At 37.2% G+C, this 26791-nt stretch overlaps 1 protein-coding gene across 1 annotated transcript; it reads left to right on the top strand.

Moving 5' to 3' along the window:
• The first annotated feature begins 3476 nt into the window (after positions 1 to 3476).
• On the top strand, positions 3477 to 26487 carry fbxl20 (F-box and leucine-rich repeat protein 20). The gene is made up of 15 exons (XM_030141419.1): positions 3477 to 3865; positions 9418 to 9479; positions 10398 to 10452; positions 10588 to 10662; positions 12769 to 12863; positions 13838 to 13906; positions 13992 to 14087; positions 14196 to 14322; positions 15329 to 15403; positions 17007 to 17137; positions 19417 to 19477; positions 19644 to 19688; positions 19776 to 19832; positions 19944 to 20156; positions 24128 to 26487. The coding sequence occupies exons 1-15, from the start codon at positions 3824 to 3826 to the stop codon at positions 24233 to 24235; spliced, it is 1311 nt and encodes a 436-aa protein (XP_029997279.1). The 5' UTR covers positions 3477 to 3823; the 3' UTR covers positions 24236 to 26487.
• The last annotated feature ends 304 nt before the right edge of the window (positions 26488 to 26791 follow it).

Raw genomic sequence — 26791 nt, 5'->3', positions numbered from 1 at the left:
CGGAAACTGGAATCCTGTCAATCAGGGGCGTATCATGGTAACGGCCAATCACAACAAAAAGCCCGCCTTTTGTACTCTAGTTGGCGGTTTACAGGCGAAGAAGAAGAAGAAGAAGAAGAGACATTTGTGCTCAAGTCATTTCTAAAACCAGTTATTTTAAAGCCAACACAATGGTTACAAAGGCAAATGTTAGATATGTTACGTACTTGAAAATAGCAATATCAAAGTATAAAAGTCCCATATTCAAAACCTCATCACTATTCAGGTAAATGCACATGCCCAAAAGTATTAGTGTCAAAAATTCAGAATGGCCAATATCTGAGCAGTGCAAACAGTACCATACATTTGATATAACATCCATACAAATGCAGTTATCCCTCTGGATCAATTAATTTTTTTATTTGCCTTTTTAATTTATCTTTGACATTATATGATTTGCCTTTGCTCATAATATGCTTTTAAGTGTTTTGTGCAGATAATATGAGATTTACTGATCTAATTTTCAGCTGTTTTAAAGCAGGTGTCATTCAAGTTTCGTGTCAGAAGTTTTTTATTGTGTCGTGACTTTTTGTCATGTGAACAGAGGTCCCACTAAATACAGAATTTTGTCTGGAGAAACCATTTAGTTCTGATTTGTGTGTGTTGTGCACATATAAACACTGATACATCAAAAATCCAGGCTTTGATCTGAATTTGGGAAGTGCCTTAAGAAAATTGTGCATAATAACTTGTACTGTGTAAATGAAACTGAATTTAATTAATTGTAATGACATTTAATATGCTATTTACAGTACTGTATAAACCAAGCTAATGGCAAGCTCAGACTTTTGCATGGTACTCCGTGCCAGTGGATGATAATTTCTGCTGATATGATATTGCCGCTGGTAAACTGGTAGTGGGAAATATTATTTAGCTTCACCTGTAATTTTGCATCATAACCTGTTAATATATATTTTTTAATTTAGATATGAATGTGGAAGGTTTAGAAGAATAAAAGGTACAATATTTGCCCCTCTTGAATATTTACCAAACTTTTACTATGTTTTCAATGTCTAACTTTTAAATTGAGTATTGTCACAATCTACTATTAGTATTTGTACTAACAAAAGCACCTCAGTACATTGCAGCCAAATGACACTAAGAGGTAGCAAGTGAAAAGGTTGAGATATAATACCTATCAACATAAATATACAGAATTATAAAAATAACACATGAAAAATAAAGGAGAAAAAATGTTCTAATAATAGTCATTTTTAAAGCAGCACAATTTGGTGGAAAAAAGTCATATTGTGAGTTGAAATTTAGATAGGGGTGAATGAATAAACTGCATGAAGTAAATCCACAATATTACAATATAAAAGAAAGTGTTTTTTTTGTTTTGTTTTGTTTTGTTTTTTTATTTTTTGACCATCAGTTTAGCAGTGGGCTGTTTAACTATATCCATGTCACGTGGTTTAGGTACAGGGTAGACATAGGACTATACACTGAACAAGCTTCACTGCCAGACAAACAGAGACAAGTCATTTCTATTATCAGTTATTTTTTATTAGGCTATATATTATGACCATACAACACTAAAAGTCCTCTGACACTGCATTTTTAAAGGATGGTATGACCTATTAGGAAAATGCTGTTAGGTGATTGGTCAGGCAATAGAATTTATTTTTTTATAAAATCAAAAAAATAAAATTCAAAAGTAAAAGTAACTTTTTTCACTGAATGTCAAATTGAAAGCAATTGATGAATAAATGTGAAAGCGAAAATCAAAATGCCAGGCAATATATATATATATATTTTTTTTTTATAAAATCAAAAAAATAAATTCAAAAGTAAAAGAACCTTTTTCACAGAATTCAAATTGAAAGCAATTGATGATTAAATGTGAAAGTGAAAATCAAAATGCCTTGTCTGTGCTTGTTGACGTTCCTCGTGTTTCTTTGCGTTTTCGTTTTATTGTCTGTTTGTTAAAAAATGTAAAATCTGTCAAAAATAAAGTATATTAAAAAATTATTTTAAGAAACATTATAGTTTTCTGAATATTAACAAACTATATGGCCTAGGGAAAAAAAGACAATTGAACTAAACATTTCTTTTTAGCTATTATTTTCCTTTAGTGTGAATAGTTCCCAGTTTAAAGCTATACGCCATAGACCACTGTGGAGCCAAGTTCTATTTGTACTGAGTTATCTCCAGACTGCACGTATACAAAGAATAGGTTCAACCACTCATTCAATCAAACCTAACTTGAGTAGCACCTTCTATGTAGATTAGTGCAGTTCAAAGTACTTCCCAGATAACTGATAAACTAGTAATAAGGTAGAAGTCACTATAGTGTATAAAGGATGTAAAAAAGATTAAAATAAAATAAAAAAAGAAGCCTACCTGCATACCTGTAGTCTTGCCTGGTCTGTACATGCTTTACCTGTTTTAGCTGTTTTTATCTGTCTTACTTGCTTGCTAATCATATTTATTGTACCCTGCTTGTAGCACTTTGAGGTTTTTAGCTAAAAATGTAAAGTGCATTACAAATAAATTATTATTATTATTATTATTATTATTATTATTATTATTATTATTATTATTATTATTATAAGAACATTTAAAAATTATGACAAAACTGAATAAATAGATTTTTTCGGTCAGCTATGAAGGGAATGAATTGTATGAAGTTTATTTATTTGTTTATTTTTTAAAATTCTTATTCAACATTTTTTGGTCACTTCAAGCAACTGTTGAGAAGTTTCCCATGGTGTTTCCAAGTAGAAACACGCAATTTGACGAGTAGTCGCCCTGGATGCCGATTGGCTCCACTGTCATATGGGGGCGTGGCTAACAACAAACCAGGAAGTGCCGTTTCCTGCTGTAATAACAAAGTTGCATTGTATGTTTGAGGGCAAATAAATACGACATTTTAAGTTAATACACAATGAAATACACAATGAAATGGGCTATGTATCGGAACAGCTCAACTTGTCTTTTACATGGCTTCGTATTCAGTCGAAATCAATTCATTTGTAACGCGTGGACAGACACGTTTTTAAATGAATAAGGCCTGTAAATGAATGTAATTACTGTAATAAGCTAAAACAGGACAGTTTATTAACATAGTTACCCGCTGGTTGTTCTAATATTTAAACTTTGCGCAGCTGTAAATTGTGGCATTGCACTTATTGTTATCTTTGCGTAGTGTCAAAAATCTACCTCCTTCTTTTTTTTGTTGATTTTTAGACATACTTGTGTCTTTTCCTGAATAACAATGCCTATGGCCAGGTGGTATATCTGTGCTACGTGGGCTGTTAAAAAGGTTGACACCCCACTTTGATATTTATCTTTTCTCCAGTGATTCTGGTGGGCTGTTGTTAAAGGGCCAGACAACAAGTAGGTGAGGCTGCAGTATTTTTCCCCCATGCACTTCATGCTTCAGTACAATTTTATTTTTAATGTAGGCGTAGTATCAGCACCATTTTAGGTTGCCAGATCCTATTCCTAGTCGGGCTATTGTGTGGATGGATGGAACGCTGTAGACTAGTTGGGAAGAGAAGGAGGAGGCGGAGGAGGAGGTGGTAGTGAAGGCGAACCGAGCAGATAAGAGAACAGGCTTATTGGCTGGCTGCTAGTGTAGCTTAACCCGTATAGTTTTATCACAAATCAAGAGGTCTTGTCGTTTCTGTTCCAGACCAAAAAAACGTCAACATCGTACCGTGGGAGCTACCGAGAGGACGGTAGCATGATACTCGTGGAGGGGAAGCGACAAAAACAGGGCCCATATCTGAATTTTACTGCAGCTAAACCGAATTCATTGAGTCGGTAACCAGCGTCCGACATGGGGAAGGAGGTAAATGGTGTTTCACGGAGCCGGTTTGAGGTGAGTTTATTATGTATACAAAGTGACAGCCACTGACACACACCCAGAGTAGGTTTTATAAACGTTAGCATACAGGCTAGGTGATGACTGTCGTTGTATTTATTGTAAAACTGCGCTTATGGATGCAGCTTCCGCAGTCAACGTTTGGGATTAGGTCAAACGCTGTTGTTTTGTCCTAACAGCCACACAACATATACTCCTAATGTTTAGTTCTGTCGGTGACACAATTTGAGTGGTTTTCACTGAGTTTGTCGGGATGTTCATCACTGAAATGAGGGTTTTTAAAGCTCCTAAAACACTGTCCTCGTTTCCCTCTGCGCCGTCAAAACAAAGACAATGAGGCTACATAGAGCACGCCGAGGACAGCCCCATGCACATGAACAAAAAGACGTTTGTTTTCGTCCTTAAAGCGGTTATATGTTTGGTTTTATGCCTCGGTTGATATCGACAGGGGTGTAATTTTTCTACGACTTTGCTAGCTTGTCTGACGAGTCCGTTTGTTGTGTTTGTCCACAGCCGTTGCGGTTGTGGGGGCCTCGGGTTGCGACTGCTACAGCACCCCGTATTAGCACAAAACAAGCGACAAAACAGGCCCCAGCGGCCACGATATCACCCACATAACAGGCTAAACTGATAACAGCAGTCACCTTTACACACACAGGTTTCAGTGTTGTTGTTCTTTTGCTATTTACCATAACTTTGTGTCGCTGCCACGCAAGCGTTTATGAATATTTGGAAGAAAACTTGGGGACAAATTCAGCATATCCGGCCGGTGACATTGGCCTGTGGAGCCTGAGTACATGGTGTTGTTTAATCCCCAGCTAGCGTGGGATTTGTGTGTGGTTTTATTTATTTTTAACGGTGCAACAGCTGACGGACTCAGAAGATTCAGGCCGTTACCTTCTGGCCCGACAGCTGCGGTAGAGCCGCTGCTACAAGCTAGCAACTGTTAGCATCGGAGAACACCGGAAGTACTTTCAAAATAAAAGACTACCATTATGGAGCGTAAGGAGACTCAAAGGCAAAGAATTAATATCAACTATATACATAAAGACACAGTATCAGCTTATGTACAGTTATACAATTGATACCATGTGTATTTATATAAGGGTTCTTTTTTCAATTTACTTTTCTCACACATTTTATTATATCTTGTATTTATAATTCCCTAGAGACAGTACAACTACCAGCAAAGAATTCCTCATATGTGTTTACATATTTGGTGAATACAGATGACTGTGATTTTAAGTTTCAATATATAGCTCAATTTGCAAATTGAAACATTTTTTATATAAAACAGTAAATTAACTTTGGTCTGTTCATTACTTTATTATAAATTAATGCTGTATTATTTATCATAGAGGTTGGTTGACCCCGGATTGTATATGCAAATGTAATAACATGTATAACAACATACTTTAACTTAAGATAAGGTTTTACTTGTCATGTGCAGATATATGCATTGTGTAGCAAACAGTGAAATGTATTTTTGTGCCTGTAGCCAATAGTGAAAAAAACATACAGCTCATAAGATTAAAAATCCCTATTCATATAAATAGAAATGTACATATAAATTGTTCAGAAAATAGTCCTATAAGGAATAAGCCATTAGTTTATTAATCGATGATTATTATCCCAGTTTCTCCTTGAAATAATTTGGGCACTGAAAGTGTATTAAGTATGTATTAATAAAAACAGCAGGATCCTTGTCCCCCAACATCCACTGCTTAATTTGTATCTCTTCTAATTTATTCACTTAAATGTGCATTTATTTGGTTGGGAAATTTAGACTAAAATATGTTAGGCTGCTATTACTACTATCTGCATAGAAGAATAAAAGGTACGATATTTGCACCTCCTGAGTATTTACCAAACTTTTACTCTGTCTAACTTTTTAATTGAGTACTTTCACAATGCACTATTAGTATTTGTATTAAGAAAGCATCTCAGTAAATTGCTGCCAAATGACACTAACAAGTAGTGAGTGAACAGGTTGAGATATAATGCGCATCAATATAAATATACACAATTATAAAATAACATGAAAAATAAAGAAACAACATGTTATCAGAATAATAGTAATTTTTAAAGCTGCACAATTTGGTGGAAAAAGTCATATTGTGATTTGAAATTGAGATGGGGTGAATGATTGAACTGCATGTAGTAAATCCACAATATTACAATATAGAATAAGTTTTTTGTTTGTTTGTTTGTTTGTTTTTTAATTTTTTGACCATCAGTTTAGCAATGGGCTGTTTAATGACATCCACGTCATGTGGCTTAGGCACAGGGTAGACGTAGGACTATACTCTGAACAAGCTTCACTGCCAGACAAACAGAGACTAGTCATTTCTATTATCAGTTATTTTTTTATTAGGCTATATATAATGACCATACAACACTAAAAGTCCTCTGACACTGCATTTTTAAAGGATGCTATCCCCTATTAGGAGAATGCTGATAGGTGGTTAGTCAGACAATAGAAAAAAATTGAATAAAATAAATAAAAAATAAAATTCAAAAGTAAAAGTAACTTTTTTCACTGAATGTCAAATTGAAAGCAATTAATCAATAATTGTGTAAGTGAAAATCAAACAAAACATTTGCACATCTTGTATTTATAATTCCCTAGAGACAGTACAACTACCAACAAAGAATTCCTTATATGTGTTTACATATTTGGTGAGTTCAAATGGCTGTGATTTTGAGTCAGAATATATAGCTCAATTTGCAAATTAAGAATTTTTTTTGTAAAACGGTAAATTAACTTTCGTTTGATAATTACTATGTTGAAAATTAATGCTGTATTTTTTTATCATATAGGTTGGCTGACCCTGGATTGTACATGCAAATGTATTAACATGTATAACAACATACTTTAACTTAAGATAAGGTTTTATTTGTCACATGCAGATGTATGCATTGTGTAGCAAACAGTGAAATGTATTTTTGTACCTATAGTAAATAGTGAAAAAAAACATGCAGCTCATAAGATAAAAAAATCTGTCCTCATATAAATAAAAATGTACATATAAATTGTTCAGAAAATTGTCCTATAAGGAAAAAGCCCATAGTTTATTAATCGATGTTTACTATCCCAGTTTCTCCTTGAAATAATATGGTCATTGAAAGTGTATTAAGTGTGTATTAATAAAAATAGCAGGTTAATTGTCCCCCAACATACACCACTTAATTTGTATCTCTTCTAATTTATTCACTTAAATGTGCATTTATTTGGTTTGGAAATTTAGACTAAAATATGTTAGGCTGCTATTACTACTATCTGCGTAGTGTGACATGCTCTGGGATAGTCATGAAGGTTGTGTTAAAAGATCAAACAATTACAGTGGAAAATTAAATGAAACTGTAGTTACGTATTTGGGGGTTAAAACCATAAATAATACTAAGAAACTGTCACGTTCAGTACAAGCTGTTCTTGTAAATTTTATCATGCACTTTAGACTTCAGTGTTATTCAAACATTTGAAGTGTACTATACTGTCATTGTGTTGTAAGTTCTTAGTGTAAATTGATCCGGGATTCTATGATGATTTACTCAGACCGAAATTAAAAGACTTAATCATCACTGTGATCATAGTCATATTCTAGTGTCTACTTTATCAAAACGGCTGTCTACTGTTGAAATAGGCTCAAAATAATCTAGTGGTTGCCAGTGAAACTTTTACTCTGAAAATCTTTCCCGGAAGCTCCTCATTCACTTTTCTGCTCTGAAGTTCATCTGTTTTGTATCAGCTCTCAACAAAAGGCTACAGAAGGCTTTAATGGCCCAAGTTGTATTTTCTGTTTTAAAGGAATGTGTGAATAATAACTGCATCATACTGATGCCACTGATATTACTGAACCAGTTTAACACGAGGACAACAAAACAACTTTTTTTTTTTCCTTCTGGGTGTTTATAGGTCTCTAGTCCTTGTCTACATCTATACAACAATAGCATGTTCACAAAGTAGCCTCATATTTAATGTCAACTCACGGTGGAAAATATAACAAAGTGACAAACTACAAATCTGATTTTATTTAGAAACAAAACAAGATACCTTTTTATAAAATATACACTTGTGTTATTTTGTTTTCATTTAATACTTGCTGGAGGTTTTACAGCTTACCCAGCTTTTTTTACCTCCTGCAGGCCTGCATCACCAGCTAGAGCTGACCACTGGAGAAACATAATGCTCACATTCATGCAGCATCAGGTCCATTTTATGTTAGATTACAAAAGGGGGACAGTGTATGCCCGTTGACCATGCGCATCTGGTTCTTTGGAATTGGCCCTGGATTATTGTTTCAGAAAGAAGCACTGCGGAAGGCGAGTCGTCAGAGTCAATTTGCCCCAAATCCAAATATCTGTCCCCCTCTCACCCTGGAATTTTACACGTTTGTGCAGGCAGACCTTTGTATAGGCAGGTTTTTTGTATGTTTATTGCATAGATATACAGCAGCGTTAGGACTGGGTTTTTTAAGGTCTGGTCATGAATTTCAACAGGCAGAGCTGTCAGTTTGTTTTTGTCAGTTGATGAATTGCTGAAGTTTTTAAACCTCAGTCGGAACCCAATGTGAATGTGGTTTTATGACAGACACCCATAATTAGAATGGCACATCATGTGTCCTCCTTCAGGACCTGATTTCTTTTTTGTAAACGCAGCAAATAAACATTCAGCTGAGTATTACAATGTATTTGCACCAATAAAGACGTGCAAATAAGGACTTGCAAATTCCTTGTTGATCTTGTCACAGATGTTTGCTTCTTGTAAATAACATGTGCCTTCCTGCCATTTTTATTTACACACTAAAGCCCCCACCCCTCAATTACGCTGTCCCTGGGTTAGATTTATCTTTCTAAATCTATGGAGGAAAATGGATTGGGCCAGATGTTGCTTCATTCTCTTCGGTGTGACTGACTGGATGCTTCCAATAGTCGCAGCGTTAACGTCTTGCATTTTACAATCTAGCTGAGTATGATTTCCCACAAATTATCACAACCCTGCATTCCTCAGAGAGTGGGTGATTGTGCATCGAACTAAGTAGCTGGTTGCTGATGAATGCTAATTTATTGTCTCATTGTGTGCTTGGATGTTTCTGGAGATTATAGGTTAGTATCTGTGCTCACACATGATGCATTTACAGTATTTGTGTGCAAACCCATTAGCTATTTGCAGAAGCATCAGCTATTCATCTGAGGTTATAAGTAATTTCAGTGTCAAATTCTCAATGTCTGCTGACTTGTAGTGACAATGTAACAACACAGGAATTAAAGTCTGGACTTTTACAGCTTTTCACACAACAGTTCAAAGTCCAGTCTTGCTGCTTTTGCTTTGAAGACACAAAACCCTTTCTCTTCTGCTGCTTTATCTTCTGACACCCTCAGTATTGGCCAAGACCTGACATTGAATCTGCTACAGCTGATGAGATTGCCACCATTTATCCTTGCTTATATGCTGGGTCTGTCCTTGAGTGAGGTGAACGGATGAAGCAGGGCTGTAGCTATGTTGAAGCAATCTGCCAGGACTAATCTTATGTTCTGCACCCTTTCAGATGTTCACAAATAGTGACGAGGCTGTCATCAATAAGAAGCTGCCTAAGGAGCTGTTGCTACGGTCAGTAACTTTTTATTTTTGATGCTTCATTTCAGACTTTTCAGGGTCTTTAAAAAGGGAAAATGGCATGTTGCATATACTCACCACTCACCCCCCTGCCTTCACTCCTGACCACCACATCCAATCGCACACCACAAAAGCACAACTGGCCTCGCACCAATCCTCCTCCCTTTCCAAAATAGCGTCACACCAAAGACTAGCACATCTCACAATCATGTACTGTATGCTCACTTGCCCTTTAGCAAATATTTCAACTGAACCAACTGGGCAGCCAACCACCATGATGCAAATTTCCATTTTTTTTTTTTTTTTTTTTTTTTTTTTTTTTTTACTCCGCTGTACTAAAACTGTAATTAAAAACAGATGCTCGAGGCTGTAAAACATTTAAATTGATTTCAGACAAAAAAAAACTCAAGAGTCTCTGAGCAAACAGAAAATGAAGGCCATAACTCAAGCCTGGGCCATGCCAGCCAAGCGCTCTGTGCTGCGGCTGCTGACTCTGTGCTGGTCTTCCAGGTGCAGAACCCTACATTTGTAAAGCTGGCAGGCTGTGATTCACTGCATCCGAGCTCATACAGTATTTGCTGCATTGTAGGGACCTATAGTGGAATTCCCGCTCTATTTCTTCTGAGCAGATTGTGTGTCTTCCTCCGCACTTGGAGTAAACACTATCTGTCTATCCTGCAAACAGAGTAAACACATCAGTCCTGCCGACAGCCAGAGACAATATTAGCCGATGTACTCACACCTCTGTGCTGTGAGTGAAAGCAGACACATACACACACACACACACACACACACACACACACACACACACACACACATACAGGGTTGATTCTTAGGGCAGAGTCTAGTATAAAGAGGAAGCTTCTGGCAGCGCAAATCAGGGTTTCTAAAGCGTCCCCGTCTGTCTTCCAGAATCTTCTCCTTTCTGGATGTGGTGACACTCTGTCGCTGTGCCCAGGTCTCACGGGTGAGTCTGTGTTCACAAGGTGTGTGTGTGTGTGCACATGACTGTGTGTTTTGGTGTGCGTTCTGTGTCCGTGTGTGTGGTATGTTTGGGAGAAGCCTTGACCCTGAATGCCTGTTTCTTCCTCCCTACATTCAGTCCTGGAACGTCCTGGCCTTGGATGGCAGCAACTGGCAACGAATCGACCTCTTTGACTTTCAGAGAGATATTGAGGTGAGAAAGTCTTCCATTCAGAAGGTGACGCAGATGTATTTTAGTTTCAGTTCTGTTGTTGTTGACCCAAACTTCAGTGTCTCCTTCACAATTCAGCTTTCCATCTGAGTGTATGTTAAAGCTGTGTATGACTTTCGTCACCAGTTTTTCATCAAATCTGTAAAACCGGAGTCATAGCCTAAGTATCAAGTATCCGTAAGTCTTTCCATGATTAGGCACCTGAATCTTTTCCCTCAAGGTGAACAATTTCAAAGTGTACTCCACCACAAACAAGCTATTTGTTTACAAACAGAGCTGGTAGGTCACTCGGGCATTTTTGGAAATTTGTCGCAACATGCATTGTGGGAAGCAGAGCTCCACACAGCCACAGTAGCAAGAGGCAATAAAATCGTTTCTGTGTTTGTTGCCGCTGTGGCCATAATGCGGCTGCGTGGAGCTTCACTTCCCACAATACACGTTACGGCAAATTTCCGAAAATGCCTGAGTGACCTATGGCTCTGTTTGTTAACAAATGGTTTGTTTATAGTGGAGTACACTTCGAAATTGTTCACTGTGAGGGAAAAGATTCAGGTGCTTAATCACAGAAAGACTTATGGATATGTGATACTTAGGCTATGACTCGGGTTTTACAGATTTGATGAAAAATTGGTGACGAAAGACATACGCAGCTTTAATTGTTTAACCTTTACAGATCTGGAACTACTTTTATAGAAGCTTCCAGATGAATTTTCTCCACTTTTAACCCTTCCTAAGTGATTTATCTCTATTTGTTATAATATTATCCATGTATTTTGCATTTTACAGTGGAAAATATAAATGTATTTTATATGTATTTTCATATATTTTATTCACTGATCATGTAGATGTTCAGAGTAATTTCATGGGTTATCATATCAAAACAGAAAACTGAAGGAAAAGTGACTTTTTCAACAAAATGTATCATTACCTGAACATAAAAACAAGCGTCTATAACCACTGTGATTTGTCAAGCTACATTGGTTTTACTGGTGAGTCAATTTTGTAGAAGAAGATTGTTTTTCCACGTTCACTATGGAGCCTCTGAACGTCCAAATAGGTCATATCTGATGTCCATGAAAAGCTGAGGAACGGCATTTTACCTGAATTATTTACATGTATTGATAGGATTAGTGGTTCAACAGTTACTAAACATTTTAGATGCTTTTGGTCACTCATGGCTGTTTAGATCTTTGAGGGTTAACCAAATTTTCGGAAAATTCACAAAAGAAAATGTATCTGTATGTGTATTTCCATCCACTACCATTAGTTCTCCATCATCATGATCTCAGTTTTGTGAAAAATCTTAACCTAGTTTGGACTTTTACCCCTGAAAGTACTGGTCTGGATCATGTAACAGTGGGTCAGACTTATGCACTGTTTGTTAAAGCCCTTGTCTAAAGTTTGTTTCTGTAGCTCTTAATACATGGAGATGTTTCTTTCCATTTCCCATCTATTATGGGGTTTAGATGTAGTAAATTAAGAAACATTGCAGTACCTTATCCTCCCGAGACCCAGGAAAGTGAAAGTTTTAGCTTTTTTACATTAAACAATTGTGTTTATTAAGAACTGCATAATGCAACAGCTTTTTGAGATACATTTTTAAAAATTATTCTTATTTATTTATTTATTTATTTGTGGAACGTCCTTTGCAATGGACAGCATTTTTAAAGTAAAACTGTCAAACTTTTGTCCCCTACAGAGGACAAAATTGCATTGCTGGGTTGCAGGAGGTTATTTGCCCACACATGCAATTATTCACCTTTCTCTTGAATATTAGGCATTTCCACTTTTTAAAAAAAAAACAAAACAGCTTGATGGAAGCATAGTTACAGTGTCTTCGTCACTGATTTCTGTCTTACAGCATCACTGACTTTACCATTATCTATTCCCCTGAAAAACTTATCATGTTGTATACGGTGCTGTTGCAATCCTCTACCATCAGAACACAGCGGTAGATGTCTTTATCTCTGTGTTATCATAGGTTCAGGATACAAAACACATACGGTCTCTTTCTCCATCATTCTTAATCTGTCAGTGCTTGTTTGTGGAAGGAAATGCAGCAGGCTGATTAGATTGTGTTTGTTGCAGGGCAGGGTGGTGGAAAACATCTCAAAGCGATGTGGGGGGTTCCTCAGGAAGTTGAGTCTACGGGGATGCTTGGGTGTGGGTGACAGCGCCCTGAGGTGAGTTGGTACAGTAACACATGAATACTTTACTCAGACAGGAAGGACAATTGAGAAACTAAATGTCTTCTTTTAGGGAGTCCTGCTCAGGATGGTGACACGAAAAGTTTCAAATTTAAAAAAAAAAAAAAAAATAGCAGCGCGTATAACAGTAACGCCATAATGTGAAGCAGTAACATTTTTTATTAAGTATGTGTTAAAGTATTAAAAGAAAGGAGTTTTTCCTTAGTTTACCACCTGAAAGAAACAGAGAGAAATTTATGGAAAGGCATTTTGACATCTATCATAATCTGACTTTACATGTGCTTTAATATTCTATAAAAGTGCAAAAAAGAGAATAGTAAATCAAGAGTGTTTTCATTTGAGTTGAGAGGGTTAGTGTTAACATTTCTCATTGTGTTCACCAGGAAAATATTAGTCTAATAACCATGTAAATTATTAATCCAATTGTTTCTGTCTTGTTGGAGTAAATGTATTGTTTCTGTACATGGGGGAAAATATTACGCAAGATGATGAGTTTCCAGGAGGAACAGAAAACACATTTAGTCTGTGGCTAGTAAGATTTTTTTTTTTTTTTTTGGAGAGCACAATAAATTTAAGTATTTTTCCAGACACCAAGTTGTTCATAGATGAATGAAGCCAAAATCCATTGTGCTATCGTCTATTGTATGAAATAATATTCTCAATGATGTAAACATGCCTTTTTATTTGATCATCTTGTTTAATATGTAAACAGCTGTAATCTCCAATCAGAATAGTGTCAGTTGAGTTGGAGGAATATCATCCATTTATAACATCTTTTGTGTAAATATAGCTAGTTTAATTACTAATTACTATTTTTATTTTTCTGTTTTGTTTTTTTTTTTTTGCACTACCTTATACGTACACATTTTCTTGCACTTTATCCTGTTGCTGTCTTGACCAGTTATGGGATCAATAAAGTTTCATCTAACCTAATTTTCTTTCTCTTTTAGAACATTCTCCCAGAACTGCAGGAACATAGAGCTGCTCAGTCTGAACGGCTGCACCAAGATAACCGACAGGTATGTGAACTGCTCATTTAACAGAGATCCCATATCTGGTGAGGCCACCACCTCCTCAATGTACTCACTGTCTTCTCTTCTGCAGCACGTGTAACAGCCTCAGCAAGTTCTGTCCGAAACTGAAGCACCTGGATCTCGCCTCCTGTACCTCAATCACCAACCTGTCACTCAAAGCTCTCAGGTACAACACAGTGACATGGACTTCAACTGAATTCAATAAAGCCACATCATTAAAAAAAAAAAAAAAAAAAAAAACAACTAATGGTTTTCTTTTGGTGTCTTCTCTCAGTGAGGGTTGTCCTCTACTGGAGCAACTCAACATCTCATGGTGTGATCAGGTCACAAAGGATGGCATCCAGGCCCTGGTGCGTTCCTGCCCTGGACTCAAAGGCCTTTTCCTTAAGGGATGCACACAGGTATGAGATGAAAGCCTGGGGGATCAGTTGAGCCCTTTTCCCTCACATTTATTAATTTGCGTACACATTTTCCTGGGGGATCAGTTGAGCCCTTTTCCCTCACATTTATTAATTTGCACAGGAAGCGCGGTGTGCTGTTTCCATATAGATTCTGCTTCAGTGGCTTTCATTTTCTACTGTAACCTACTTCTTCCTCTTATTTTCATAACAAATAGAACACAGTTGCTGCAAATGCGCATGTAAAATGTGCCACTTCCTGTGCAGCAAAGGATGTTTCTGTGGAAGGCTTTAACAGAAACCTTTTATAGTCATTTTGCAGATTAGAAAAAACTGTGGATTTCTCAGAAGATGTAAGAGATTGGTATACATACAGGGTTTGTACGGGTGCTTGAAATCCTTGAAAATGCTTGAATTTCAGTGTTGTGTTTTCATGGTCTGAAAGGTGCTTGAATTTTCATTTAAGTACTTACAATTACAGCTCAGTGATGTGATTTATTTATTTATTTTTAATGATGACTCAAGCCAAAGTTACGTACAGAGAGGTGATACATTTTGAAAAATAAAACCATGTCAAAAAAGAATATTAGTGAGTGTTCTCAGGTCGACTCCAGGTACATTTTTATCTTAATCTTTGGCTCAGTGCGATTGTGCCTGAAGAACGCCAAGTGGCTTCCATTTTGTTTAGTGTTCTCCTTTAATTTCTAACCTTTTTGCTATTATGAAACATAATTTTAGATGTTTATAGCATAATACAATATAAATCATTGTGATAAAAAGTGAATGAAAATAGTCATGAGTGTATGTATTCCTGTAGATATGTATTTTATTCCAACAATAAGGTGCTGTGCTGGAAAAATTTTAAAAATTACCCTTAAAAGTGCATGAATTTGACCTTGAAAAATGTGTACGAACCCTTGTATATATCATCAGTGAATTTTATAAACGTGTTTGTAAAATCAAAGCATGCCACAATGTATTTATACCTCTGTTGTTTTTTCCTTCACAGCTAGAAGACGAGGCTTTGAAGCACATTGGCGCTCATTGTCCAGAACTAGTCACACTTAACTTGCAGACATGCTCAGTAAGTCCAGATAGCATGACTAAATCCTTAAAAAACCGCAACACGTCAGCTGTGAGTGATTCTTATTAATAAGTCTTTCCATTAAATACCAAGCCTGGTTCACCACTGGGCTGGGTACCTATTAGTGTTTCACTGTCATGATGGATTCATTTTACTGCTGCTTTCATGTATAGTCGCAGAAAAAATTATTAGACCACCCTTGTTTTCTTCAATTTCTTGTTCATTTTAATGCCTTGTACAACTAAAAGTGCATTTGTTTGGACAAATATAATGATAAGAACAAAAATAGCTCATAAGAGTTTAATTCAAGAGCTGATATCTTGTAATTTTCCATGTTTTCTTGATAATAACCAAAATCACTTCAGTTCTTACATCAATAGCTGTGGCATTGTACTGCCAAAAACAGTGCTTTTAGGCATTCCATGTTTTCTTTTCTGTCTGTTTTAGTCACATGATACACACAGGTGTTAGTACTTGATTCCTTAACCATTGTTTTGACTTTTGATGGTCTAATAATTTCTTCCGTGATTGTATATGGGAGTGGCCTGGATCAGACTTGAAAAGATCCCATTCTATGTGATTTGTGCTGGACTGTCATGAAAAATTTGAGTAAAAAGAGCAGATTGGGGTCACTTTTACCTACATAGAACTGGAGTTGCATCCAATAACTTAATTTTATTTTGAGTATATACGAAGTCTGTATGTAAGTATGCAATACAATATATGTGAAATATTAGTGCATGTGAGAAAAAATATGTATTTGAATGAAAGTTCACCAGTCAAGACAACTTGATTCTTAAATTATGAACATGGTAAGGTGTTGCTACAATGGTGTTGATGCATTAGACTGCTGCTCTCACTTTGTATATTCATTCAGGCAGTTTTTTTTTTTGACTTGGATGTTAATTTCAGTACTTATCCACTTTATAATAAAGTCAAACGATTACTCTAAACTATCCTTGTTATATCAGCCTTTAAAAATTCTACTGTGGGTTAAACCTCACACATACAGAGTGACTCACAGAATCGTAAAAAAGTGGAAAATAAATGTTCTAGCATGGGGTTTACCCATTGGTATAACACCTACATGTCTAAGAAGTCTTACTGGTAGATGCCCAGTAGTTTCCAGGCAACAATAAATTATACTCAGCTTCTATAGATAATCATTTTAAAGTCTCGCTCTGATAATGTACACAGATATGTTCCCCTGACTGTACCTTCGCCTAAAATCCCCTTTGTTTATCAACACTTACATACACTCCTCCTCATCTTCCTCTCATCTCACACCTCAGGAACTCATTGTCTCATTTTGTGCCTGTGTTTTTTTTTCACCTCCTTAATACACTCTGCCTATCTATTATCTTCGTTTTCTCTTTCTTATTTGTTTCTTCCTCGCCTGTTCTTCTTCTGTATGATCCCCAGAATGTTTTTCTTGAGAGATACTTAAAACAAAAGTGCACATGAAAGAACAAACAGAGTACTTTATTTAATCTGCGTCAATGTGGTGCATAAATGGTACATCCGGCTGAATTTGTCTGTGGTAAAATCTCCCCGTAGATGTAAGTTGAAATGATCCAAATGGTCTTTCTTTCTCTCCGAGCAGCAGATCACAGATGAAGGCCTCATCACAATTTGTCGGGGTTGTCACCGCTTGCAGTCTCTGTGTGTTTCGGGTTGTGCCAACATCACAGATGCCATCCTGCATGCCCTGGGACAGAACTGCCCCCGCCTCAGGTCAGCTCACGCATCTACACTAACACTGAATCTAAACCTGAATGGTAAGAGCTGTTTACAGTATACTCTGATCCATTACTTAACACTACGCAGTGAAAATACCTCAATACAAGTAAAATTGGCTGATGTGTTGGCACTAGTGTAGATGTCTGTGGTTGAGCTCATTTTACTACCTTATAGACTGATGGTAGTATAATCTACAGCAAAGCATTGTGTCCTATAAGATCATAATATGAGCCATGTTTCTCTAAAAAGTCAACTTCAGAAAAAACGCTCCATCTTCAGCTTTGCAACAATGTATTTTCCAGTGAAGCCACGGAGGAGCAGAAGTCGAATTAGCATAAAGACATTTCTCAACCCATAAATCAACACTAAAGCCCTGTCCACACTATTACAGACATTTTTTTCCTTCACTGTTTGCTCTTAAAATGAAGGTTGTGTTTTTGTTTTGTTTTATTTATATAGGTCTTTTCATGAAACTACGTTCATTTTGGTATCTTGGCTTTTTAGACCCAATAATAAAAAGAGAAATTTAGATGTATTTCCCCCAGGATGTACCTAATGATGACCTCAGATAAATGCAAAAAAAATTGTACTCTTGCTCTGAGCCATTTTTAATAAAATATTGGGGCCAAAAATATGACCAAAATTGGGACAGGAAAAGCTACCAAGGTGTCAGTGCATTTGATCTTGAAAACATGGCTTAAAATGGTCTCATATATATAATTTGATAATCCTCGTGTTTTTTCTAATCCAGACATGCAGGTTTTTCATGAATCCGCAGACTCATTCCAGGTTTTGTATGTAACCCATCGTGTCCACTCAAGTTACATGCGGAACCTGCCCATTTAAACACATATAAATTGCAAGTGATTTTGCAACAGCGGCCATTTTTGTGAAACATTCTGCCTTACTAATTTACTTTACTTCCCGAAATGTACATGCGAGAGACTAAAAAAATATTCGGAAAAATAGTAGTGTGTAATTTTCATGTCCTTTTTACCGTGTTACATGCAGATTTTTGTATGCACACGTCAAATAACAATGTGTTATATCTGAAAAATAGTTTCTTTTATGTCAGTAAATATTTATTTTTAAAATAGACCCAAAGTGCTTCCAAACTTGCTTCATAACATTAGTCACCTGGTTTGAATTTTTAGCCCCCATGTCCTGTTTTTAGGTACCAGTTTTGTAGAAGCACCCATATCTGTCCACGCTGCAATGCATAAAGGACTACAAAATGGTCAGACATACAATGCTCAGACAAACCATTATTTCTGTTTTACTTGAAACTGTAGATGTAGCAGATGCAGAAGTTTTTATCTTTCGTGAAGGTGAACAGCTAAAGTGGCTAAAGTAACAAACTCGCAGTAGCTTAAGTATTAGTTTGGATTGTTGTGTATTCTTTATATTATATAGATTTTCCAGCAACACCGGTGCACGTGTTTTCCCAAAGGTATCTGTCCTGACCTCAATCTACTGCAGGTCATGCACTGATTTATACACCTGGATGTTTCAGGTGCAGGTTCATTACACAAAGACACAAAAGACATACACAAAATGGAGTGTTTTACAATCTCTCTGTTTTCCCTGTACACATGCATACACACAAACCATTCCTTAAAAATCTCCACTTAAGAAAATCCTTTTAAAAACCTCAGTTTGTGACTTAAACGGCATTTGTAAGTGGACAAGAGTTCAGTATCAGTGTGTTTATATTACATTCATATTGTTGTTTTCGTCTGTGGACAGAAAGAGAAACAAATATACTAATCTGAAACTGTGGAGCTGCAGAAAATGAAAATACTAATGTTCAAGTAAAACTCAAAGGAACTCAATCCTTCACTGTAGTACATTACTTGAGTACAATAGGGATTCCACTTGAGTGACGTACATTTCACTGTTTTCCAATGTGTTCTATTGATGAGTAACAGTATTGATTCCTGCACGCTGCCTTTGTGCAAATAATAAAAGAGATTTATTTGGAATGCGTGACTTAATTGGAAACAAATATCCTGTCACACATGCTTAACTGTTTAAAAAAGGAAGATTTATTTCAAGATTGGAATTACTCACAGTGAAGGATTTTTTAGTAAGTAATTATGAAGAAACTCAATTAACTTTTTCATCACACAGTTAAGATTGAGGCAATAATGTCAATCATGGAGAGGAATAAATCTCTAAAGTTGTCTCAGTTCTTTCCCTTCCACTTTCACTTCAGCCTCACAGAACTTCATGCAATTGTTGTGAAACTTTGCTCCTTTTTTTCTTCTTTTCAGAATATTAGAAGTGGCTCGATGTTCCCAGCTTACAGACGTTGGCTTTACAACATTAGCAAGGGTGAGTGTGGCATCTGTCTCTGGGTTGCATACGTAACCTTTTGACCCCAAATGAAAAGATTTTATCCAATTTCATGCATCTTGCCAAACATTTCAAGCATCTTTACCATCTTGAAAATTGACACAAGATGACTTTTTCTGTTTTTTTTTGCCTTGCTCTTCTGCAGAATTGTCATGAGCTTGAGAAGATGGATTTAGAAGAATGTGTGCAGGTATAAAATCACTTTTGAAATCACTTTCCTGTTTCCTGAGGCTTGCAAATAGTTTTGACATTTGTCTCTTTTGTAATTTTGCCTCAGATCACAGATGGTACACTTATCCAGCTGTCTATTCACTGCCCACGTTTGCAAGTCCTGGTGAGTACGTGCCTGCCACTGAAGCATATTTTGCCCCTGGAGTGGCTTTAATAATTGCTAAATTATAGCATTCAGCTGAGTAATCAAGTGCATTTGTTGGGATCGCTGCAGAGTTTGTCTCACTGTGAGCTGATCACGGATGATGGCATCAGACACCTTGGCAGCGGCCCCTGCGCTCACGATCGTCTGGAAGTGATCGAGCTGGACAACTGCCCCCTGATCACAGACGCCTCACTGGAGCACCTGAAAAGCTGCCATAGTCTGGATCGTATCGAACTCTATGACTGCCAGCAGATCACCCGTGCTGGCATCAAGAGGCTAAGGGTGAGTTGTGTGGGCCATCAGCAGTGAGTAAGCACTGATTTGTTTACGAAATGCACCATAATGACCCTTTTAATGAACTCAACATATGCCGTTAGCTGCGTAATTGCATTTATAGGTGAGTCACAAAAGCATACACTTGTATTGATTTATATTTTAGTCATCAGGCAGATATTAGATTGCTTAATGTTGTTTACAGTATATACAGCAAAGTATTTTCTCAGTGTTCGCAGTTGTAAATTGTGTTTAGTGGTGTTGAACAGCTACAGTGCCTCAGTAATGTGACTCACTGGGCCGTACAAGTACCTGATTCCTGTATATATCAGACCTGTCAGGGCTAGAAGAGTGTTCATATTTTTTCCAAAGTTATATCCCATGGGGCATAGCAGAAGAGGCGGCTCTGTATACTGAATGGTACTGCAAACTTAGGAAGCCAATCAGTACAGTTTTATTCAAATCAATGCCATCGGAAAATTGGATATTGGACATTTTTACGAGGTTTTTTAACAGTTGTCTTACAGATTCCTGATCAGTTTGCTGTGTTCACGTTTTGATTTGATTTTCACTGTCATGAATGAATGAAATTTTATTGAAAGACATACTAAAAAACACAATACAACCACCAACAAAAGCAAATAATAACATAAGACAACCAAAAAAGAAATGCAAAAAAAATACTTAATGCAATTTTAGTGTTATTTACACATCTGAAAAGGAGTGGGAAGAAGGAAACACTTATTTAATCCCACCCCTTTAGTACAATACCACACACAATCCATATCAGTATATATTAATACATCATATATTTATATCTATATCAGCCAGTATGATAATTATCATATCTATCTAAAATGAATGAAATTAGAATATTTGTACAGCATTCGCTTTCATTCAGGTTTTCTAAGTCACAGATTTGTTAAACCTGCTTTTTTCTAGTGCTATTGTTATTATGACATCCATACTAATCCATACTAAAGAGCTGCTCCCTGACAGTCGTACTCATATACAACATCAGCTACATGTCTTTCTGGAATTTAGGCCCATGTTGCGTCGACAGTATCTCAGCATATATCTGCTGTTTCCACTCCTACCTGAACTTATCATTTTACAGACTGTACAAAGACGCCGCTGTCACGTTTCTTTGTGAAATGAAGCAGTACTTTTTTCGCGTTTCTTCCTGTGTGCTGCGACTCTGTCTTTTTACAAGTTTCCCTCAGCGTCGACACCAACTTTGACGTCACTGCTTTACATAAATGTCATTAAAAAAAACGTACTAGCACTGATAAAGGGAACTGATAAGCTGAAAGGTGTATATCTGTGATGAACCAGTTCCTGATTCCCATCTCTACTGTCAACATGACTGCACTGAGTAAACACTCTAGAGAATCTGGATTCGTGAGCACTAGATCTCAGGCCTGATTTATTCATTCATTCAGTTTGTTATCAGTCGATCACAGTCCGGGTCGGTAAACATGTTGTCAGTGAAGTCCTTCTTCACATGGATCTAGTCGTACCTGTCTGTGATCTTAATCCCACGTGAATCTGCCATGTCTGTAAATAAAAATTTCCTCTTTCAGCAAACACAGACAGCCTGAATCAACATCTCTGTGATTTGTGAGATTTATTCAGCCTATCTCATTGTTTAAATGGAAGTTTTTGAAGAATTTTGGGTGCAGATTCAGGAAGCTCATGTCAGAATATAGCATGCAGTATCATACACTTAACCCTTTATAGGGCACTCATAGAAATACTCTGAAATTCAAAAGTTCACCCTTAGTGTGTTATTGGAGGAAATAACAAGACTTTATTACTTATATGAAAAAAAAATATATATTGTCATGCAGAAAATTAAGGTCATTGAAGTTACCATATTTGGTTCCTTGCCCATATGTGACAAAAAAAAAATCCAAGAAGTATCTATATAAATGAGGCTTAGGCTGTCGGGGGGCTGACAATAAGGGTGTATCCCTGAAATCCTCCCAGTCCTCTGCTATATATAAATCTATCCACGATAATTATTAGACAATCGATATGAACTCACTTTGAGCTACACTGACCTGATAGTGGCAGAATAATGGTCAGAACCAATTTTTCCCCACAAAACTCCACCTAGTGAGAGAAAATGACACCATATGAACTCTGGATGGCAGCCAGAAAATGGACATTTGTAAGATGATCAATATGAACCAAATTTTATCTCAATTGGTGTATTATTGTTTGATTTATGTCCAAAAAAACGATTTTCAACTAAAGCGCCCCCATTTGGATGCCTTATAATACGGATAGAGAAGCTGAAATCGATAGGGTTCTTCCACTAGGGGTCCCCTATGTTGGTGATCAAGGGAGAAGAAATCCAACCAAATTTGTCCTAGCTATTGCATTCACAATAGTATAGTATATAATATCCCAGATTTCAGGATATAAAAATACAAGAAAAACACATGTAGTGTGAAAGGAACATGTATTTTAGAACATTAGAACATCACTTTTGCAACAATAGAACAACATAAGTCCTAATCCAGACACCTGTCAACCTCCACATTATCACTTTGAACATCATTCCTTACATTAGTACCATTATTTCATGGTACCTAACAAAGCAGATACACTCACTGTTCATGCAGAGGTGGACCTTACAGACCCCGTAGACCACATTGGACCTTAGATTGTTGACTCATTGCAGTTGTTGCTGTAGTGTGTGCAGAAATGACCAAAAATAGTCACTTGCCAAATAAAAGGGTTAAAGAGCAACCTTTAAAACATCCGAGGAACAAAATCTGAAGGTAGTTAAACAAATGATAAAAATGTAGAAGAGTTTAGAGTAAGGAATATTTTTCTATCTTTCAACAGACTCAGTTTTAATTTCTATATTACCATAGGTCCTGTGTCCTGTTTTATGACCTATTCACACTAAGACAGATATTATTTTTCACCTCTTCTTAAAAAAAAAAAAAGGCTCAAACAATGTTTATTTCCCTAAATCTATACATGCTGGAATGCAAAAATGACAACAAACCAGTTCAAATACCCAGACAAACCATTGTTTTGACACTGTGGACCTTAAGATTTGATTTAACTCACCAGATTCAGTGGCTTTAGTCTGTTATGAAGTTACACAGGAACAAGAGGTTAACTGACAAATGTACTGGTAAATTAGGGTTTTGGAAGTCTATCACCACTGATTTGTGTCTGTCTCCAAATGTGTTTGTACTTACTGTGATCCTTTGCAGATAATGCACTGACTTACATGACTATCTGACCTACAGTCGTAGAAAGAAGTTCATGGACACCCGTAAAATTCTTCAAAATCTCAAATATTATCTTGAAATATTTGCAGAAAAAAACTTTTTTAGTGTTTGAAAGGGTATGGCTGCATCAGACAGACCTTTTGAAATGCAGTTGGTTTTTTTTTTTTGGTTTGCTGTTAACAAGAAAACAGAACAGAACAAAATTCTTGACACTTTCAACATTTTCATGCCTTGGATGTGTTTCAAAGGGTTTTATCTTGTTGGAACATCGAGTTCTGACTTCCAACAGAACAGTGCATGTGCAGAAGAGTGATTAAGAGTGAATCTTTTATTAAAAAAACAATTCCACCGCTGTATTTTTGATGTTTCTGGTGCTTGTTCATTACACAAACCAACAATACTGATGCAAAGAAAGGGGTGTTAAACCATCATTTTCTATTCTCTTCATTTTCCATTCTCCCACAGACACACATGAACTGTAATCTACTCTTTGGATTGCATTTAAAAAAATCTCCAACACCATTTATGTGTTGGTGAGAGGTGTAAACATATACAAAAATGTGTAATATGTCTTGTGAAATGTCCATATTTGAGTGGAAAGTGTATTAGTCCTGTACTGAACAAACAGAAATGACATTCACTCATCACCAGATACTATGGACAGTTTTAGAAGTTGGATCTATTAACACGTTTCTCTCTGTTTTTCTTTTTGTTTTCTCGCCACAGACCCATCTGCCTAACATCAAAGTGCATGCATACTTCGCTCCCGTCACTCCGCCCCCATCAGTCGGGGGCAGCCGCCAGAGGTTTTGCCGCTGCTGCGTCCTGCTATGATGTAAAGACAACAACCCCCTGCCCTCTGCCTGTGACCTTCGTACTCGCACCCCACAGACACTTGACCTTTGACCCCCCCACCCGTTTATGCCCCTCTGACATAGAGTACATGCTGGTGTGTGTGCCCCCCCCCCCTCCACCGCCACCACCACCACCCTTATCCCTTCTGGAGCTGCAGAGAGAGGGAGAGAGCCAAACGTTAACAGGGTCTTGGGTAACTGTCACCAAAACATTCCCAGAAAACGGATTAATTCAGAGGAACGATAATGCATTTCTGGCTGTCGGGTGATAAAATAGTATTACAAAAACAAATATGAAAATATCGAATCAGATCACCAAAGCTAAAGGAGTAAAAAAAAAAAAAACATCTTAACATCAAAACACTCTTTTGTATTTACTTATTTAACAGTTTTTGAGACAGATGACAGTAACAACCTCCAAACCGAGTATTGACTGGGCTGAAAGATCCCTCAACCACACAACTACGTACACTTCCCTCAGTGTTGAAGGTCAATTAACAGCTACCTCTAGACAGAACTGCATTGGAGTCGGACCTGTATTAGCTTTGATCTGCAGGCTGTCCAGTCAAAGTGGATTTTTCTTACAAAAAAAATCAATAAATAAAGGGGCAGAGATGCAGCCAGTAAACTGCTTACATCCCTAAAGACACACAAGGAAAGCGGCAGAAAAACCTGTTTTGTGATTTAAAAAAAAATAAAAAAAAATACTTGCAGCTATTTGCACTTGCAGTAAAGCAATGATGAGACACTTTACAAAAATGACCATCTCAGAACTGAAGACTGGCATTTTACTAACAACAAACACAAATACAAATCTAAACGTACATGCTTTTGCCACCACTCACCTCTCTCTGTCTCTCTGTTACAATCAGAAGCTTCAATATACTGAAGAGGAGAAAAAAAAAAAGACAAAGTTTAATATTTTTCTAAAACGGACACCAATTCAGACTCACATGCGGGGACTTGAGAAGATGCCAAATGTTGCATGTAACATCTCTAGTTTTTTAAAAGTCTAAATGTACATATGTGAGGACTGTGGGAGTCCTGAAGTCAAAGCCAGCGAAAGGACAGATGAATGAGACGGGGCAGAGAATTCTGGGTTTTTTTTGGCGAAGCTCGCAAAGCACACGGTTTGTTTTGAGGACAGACGTGGGTGGGAATATGTGCTGGAGCTTCGGAGAGGACGTTTTGACGACCAGATGCTGGCCGATGTGAAAAAAAAACAAAACAAACATCACTACATAAATGTATGCTGTCAAGCAGGACAATGGAAAGGAAAAGCCAACTGAAAACAATCAAAGTACGTCTATTTTCAGTTAGATTTCATTTACTCTTGTTTTTTGTATCGGCGATGGTTCTGACGGCGAGGAACTGTTGAACCACACGGGGAGAGGAAGCGGCAGCTCCTCGACTCCCATGAGGCCTTGCAGAAGATGGAGCGACGCCGTGCTATACACCCTGCCACCTGTGACCTCCTCTATGGAGTCACCGCAAGAGGAACTGAATCTCGAACGCACAATTCTGGCCTGCTGACGGACACGACGCAAAGATTTAGTCGCTGTGGAGGGTCACAACAGACTGGAGCCCCCACCGTTATGAAGTATTGAAGCCTTTTTCTTACGGATTATCTTCTCCTGCACTCGCACCTGCTTGATTCTGTGTCTTTTATTCTCGTTTTCATTTTATAATTGTGTTTTTCCTGTCCGTCTCTGACATGATTTCTCCCTCCGGATCTCTACCGTTTCTCTTCTGTGGCATTTCTGTTTTGGTGTGGTTTGGATTGCGCCTGCTTTGTGTTTCAAGTCATGAGTTCAGTGTCTCCGAGTTTTAAGTTTGAGCCCTGTTCCAGTCAGTCCTCACTTTTTGATCTGATGGAGTTTGTGTTTAAAGAGTTTATTGTTACTTAATGTCCAGAGTGTAGCCTTCGTTTTTGGGGAGGAGTGTCGGCGTCAGTGCAATTGTGATACGTGTTAAATGTTTTGGAGTTTTATGATGACTTACTTATTGAATGTTTCCATCGAGGAGAAGGCTTTTCAGGCATTGTGTGCCACTTTAACAGGTTTCTCTCCCTTTTTGGCCTCTTCTGTTTTTTATATATATATTTTAATACCTTGCCTTTCCAAATTCCCATAACGCCACATGAATCAAAATAGACGAAAATTGGTAAACCCAGCGCTGAATGTTGATCTGTCTGGTTTAAGGAGCACGCCAGCAGGCAAAAAAAAAAAAAAACACTGAATGATGATTCTGTTCCGTTTGTTATTTGACAGCTACAGGCAGGATAATACAAGCAGAGATGAATCCGGTGTAATCCAGCCTGATCTGTTTTGTTTGAATGGGGGTTTACGTGGGATTAGGGAACATCCAAGAGTCAAAACGGCAATGATGTCTAACACACTATGTCCCTGCGTTTTGGGGTTAAAATTGGTTAACTTGACGGGGGTAAAAAGGAAAAGTCATAGGATTTGGACTGTTGAGCCAGGTTGTAACACCTGTTTGCCCTCGACTTGCGCTGAATGTGCAGCATGTGCTTTCA

This window comes from Sphaeramia orbicularis, chromosome 8 (assembly GCF_902148855.1).
Source record: "Sphaeramia orbicularis chromosome 8, fSphaOr1.1, whole genome shotgun sequence".
Taxonomy (NCBI): domain Eukaryota; kingdom Metazoa; phylum Chordata; class Actinopteri; order Kurtiformes; family Apogonidae; genus Sphaeramia; species Sphaeramia orbicularis.
Note: the sequence above shows the minus strand (reverse complement) of the source record. Positions and strands in the feature narration are given on the sequence as shown.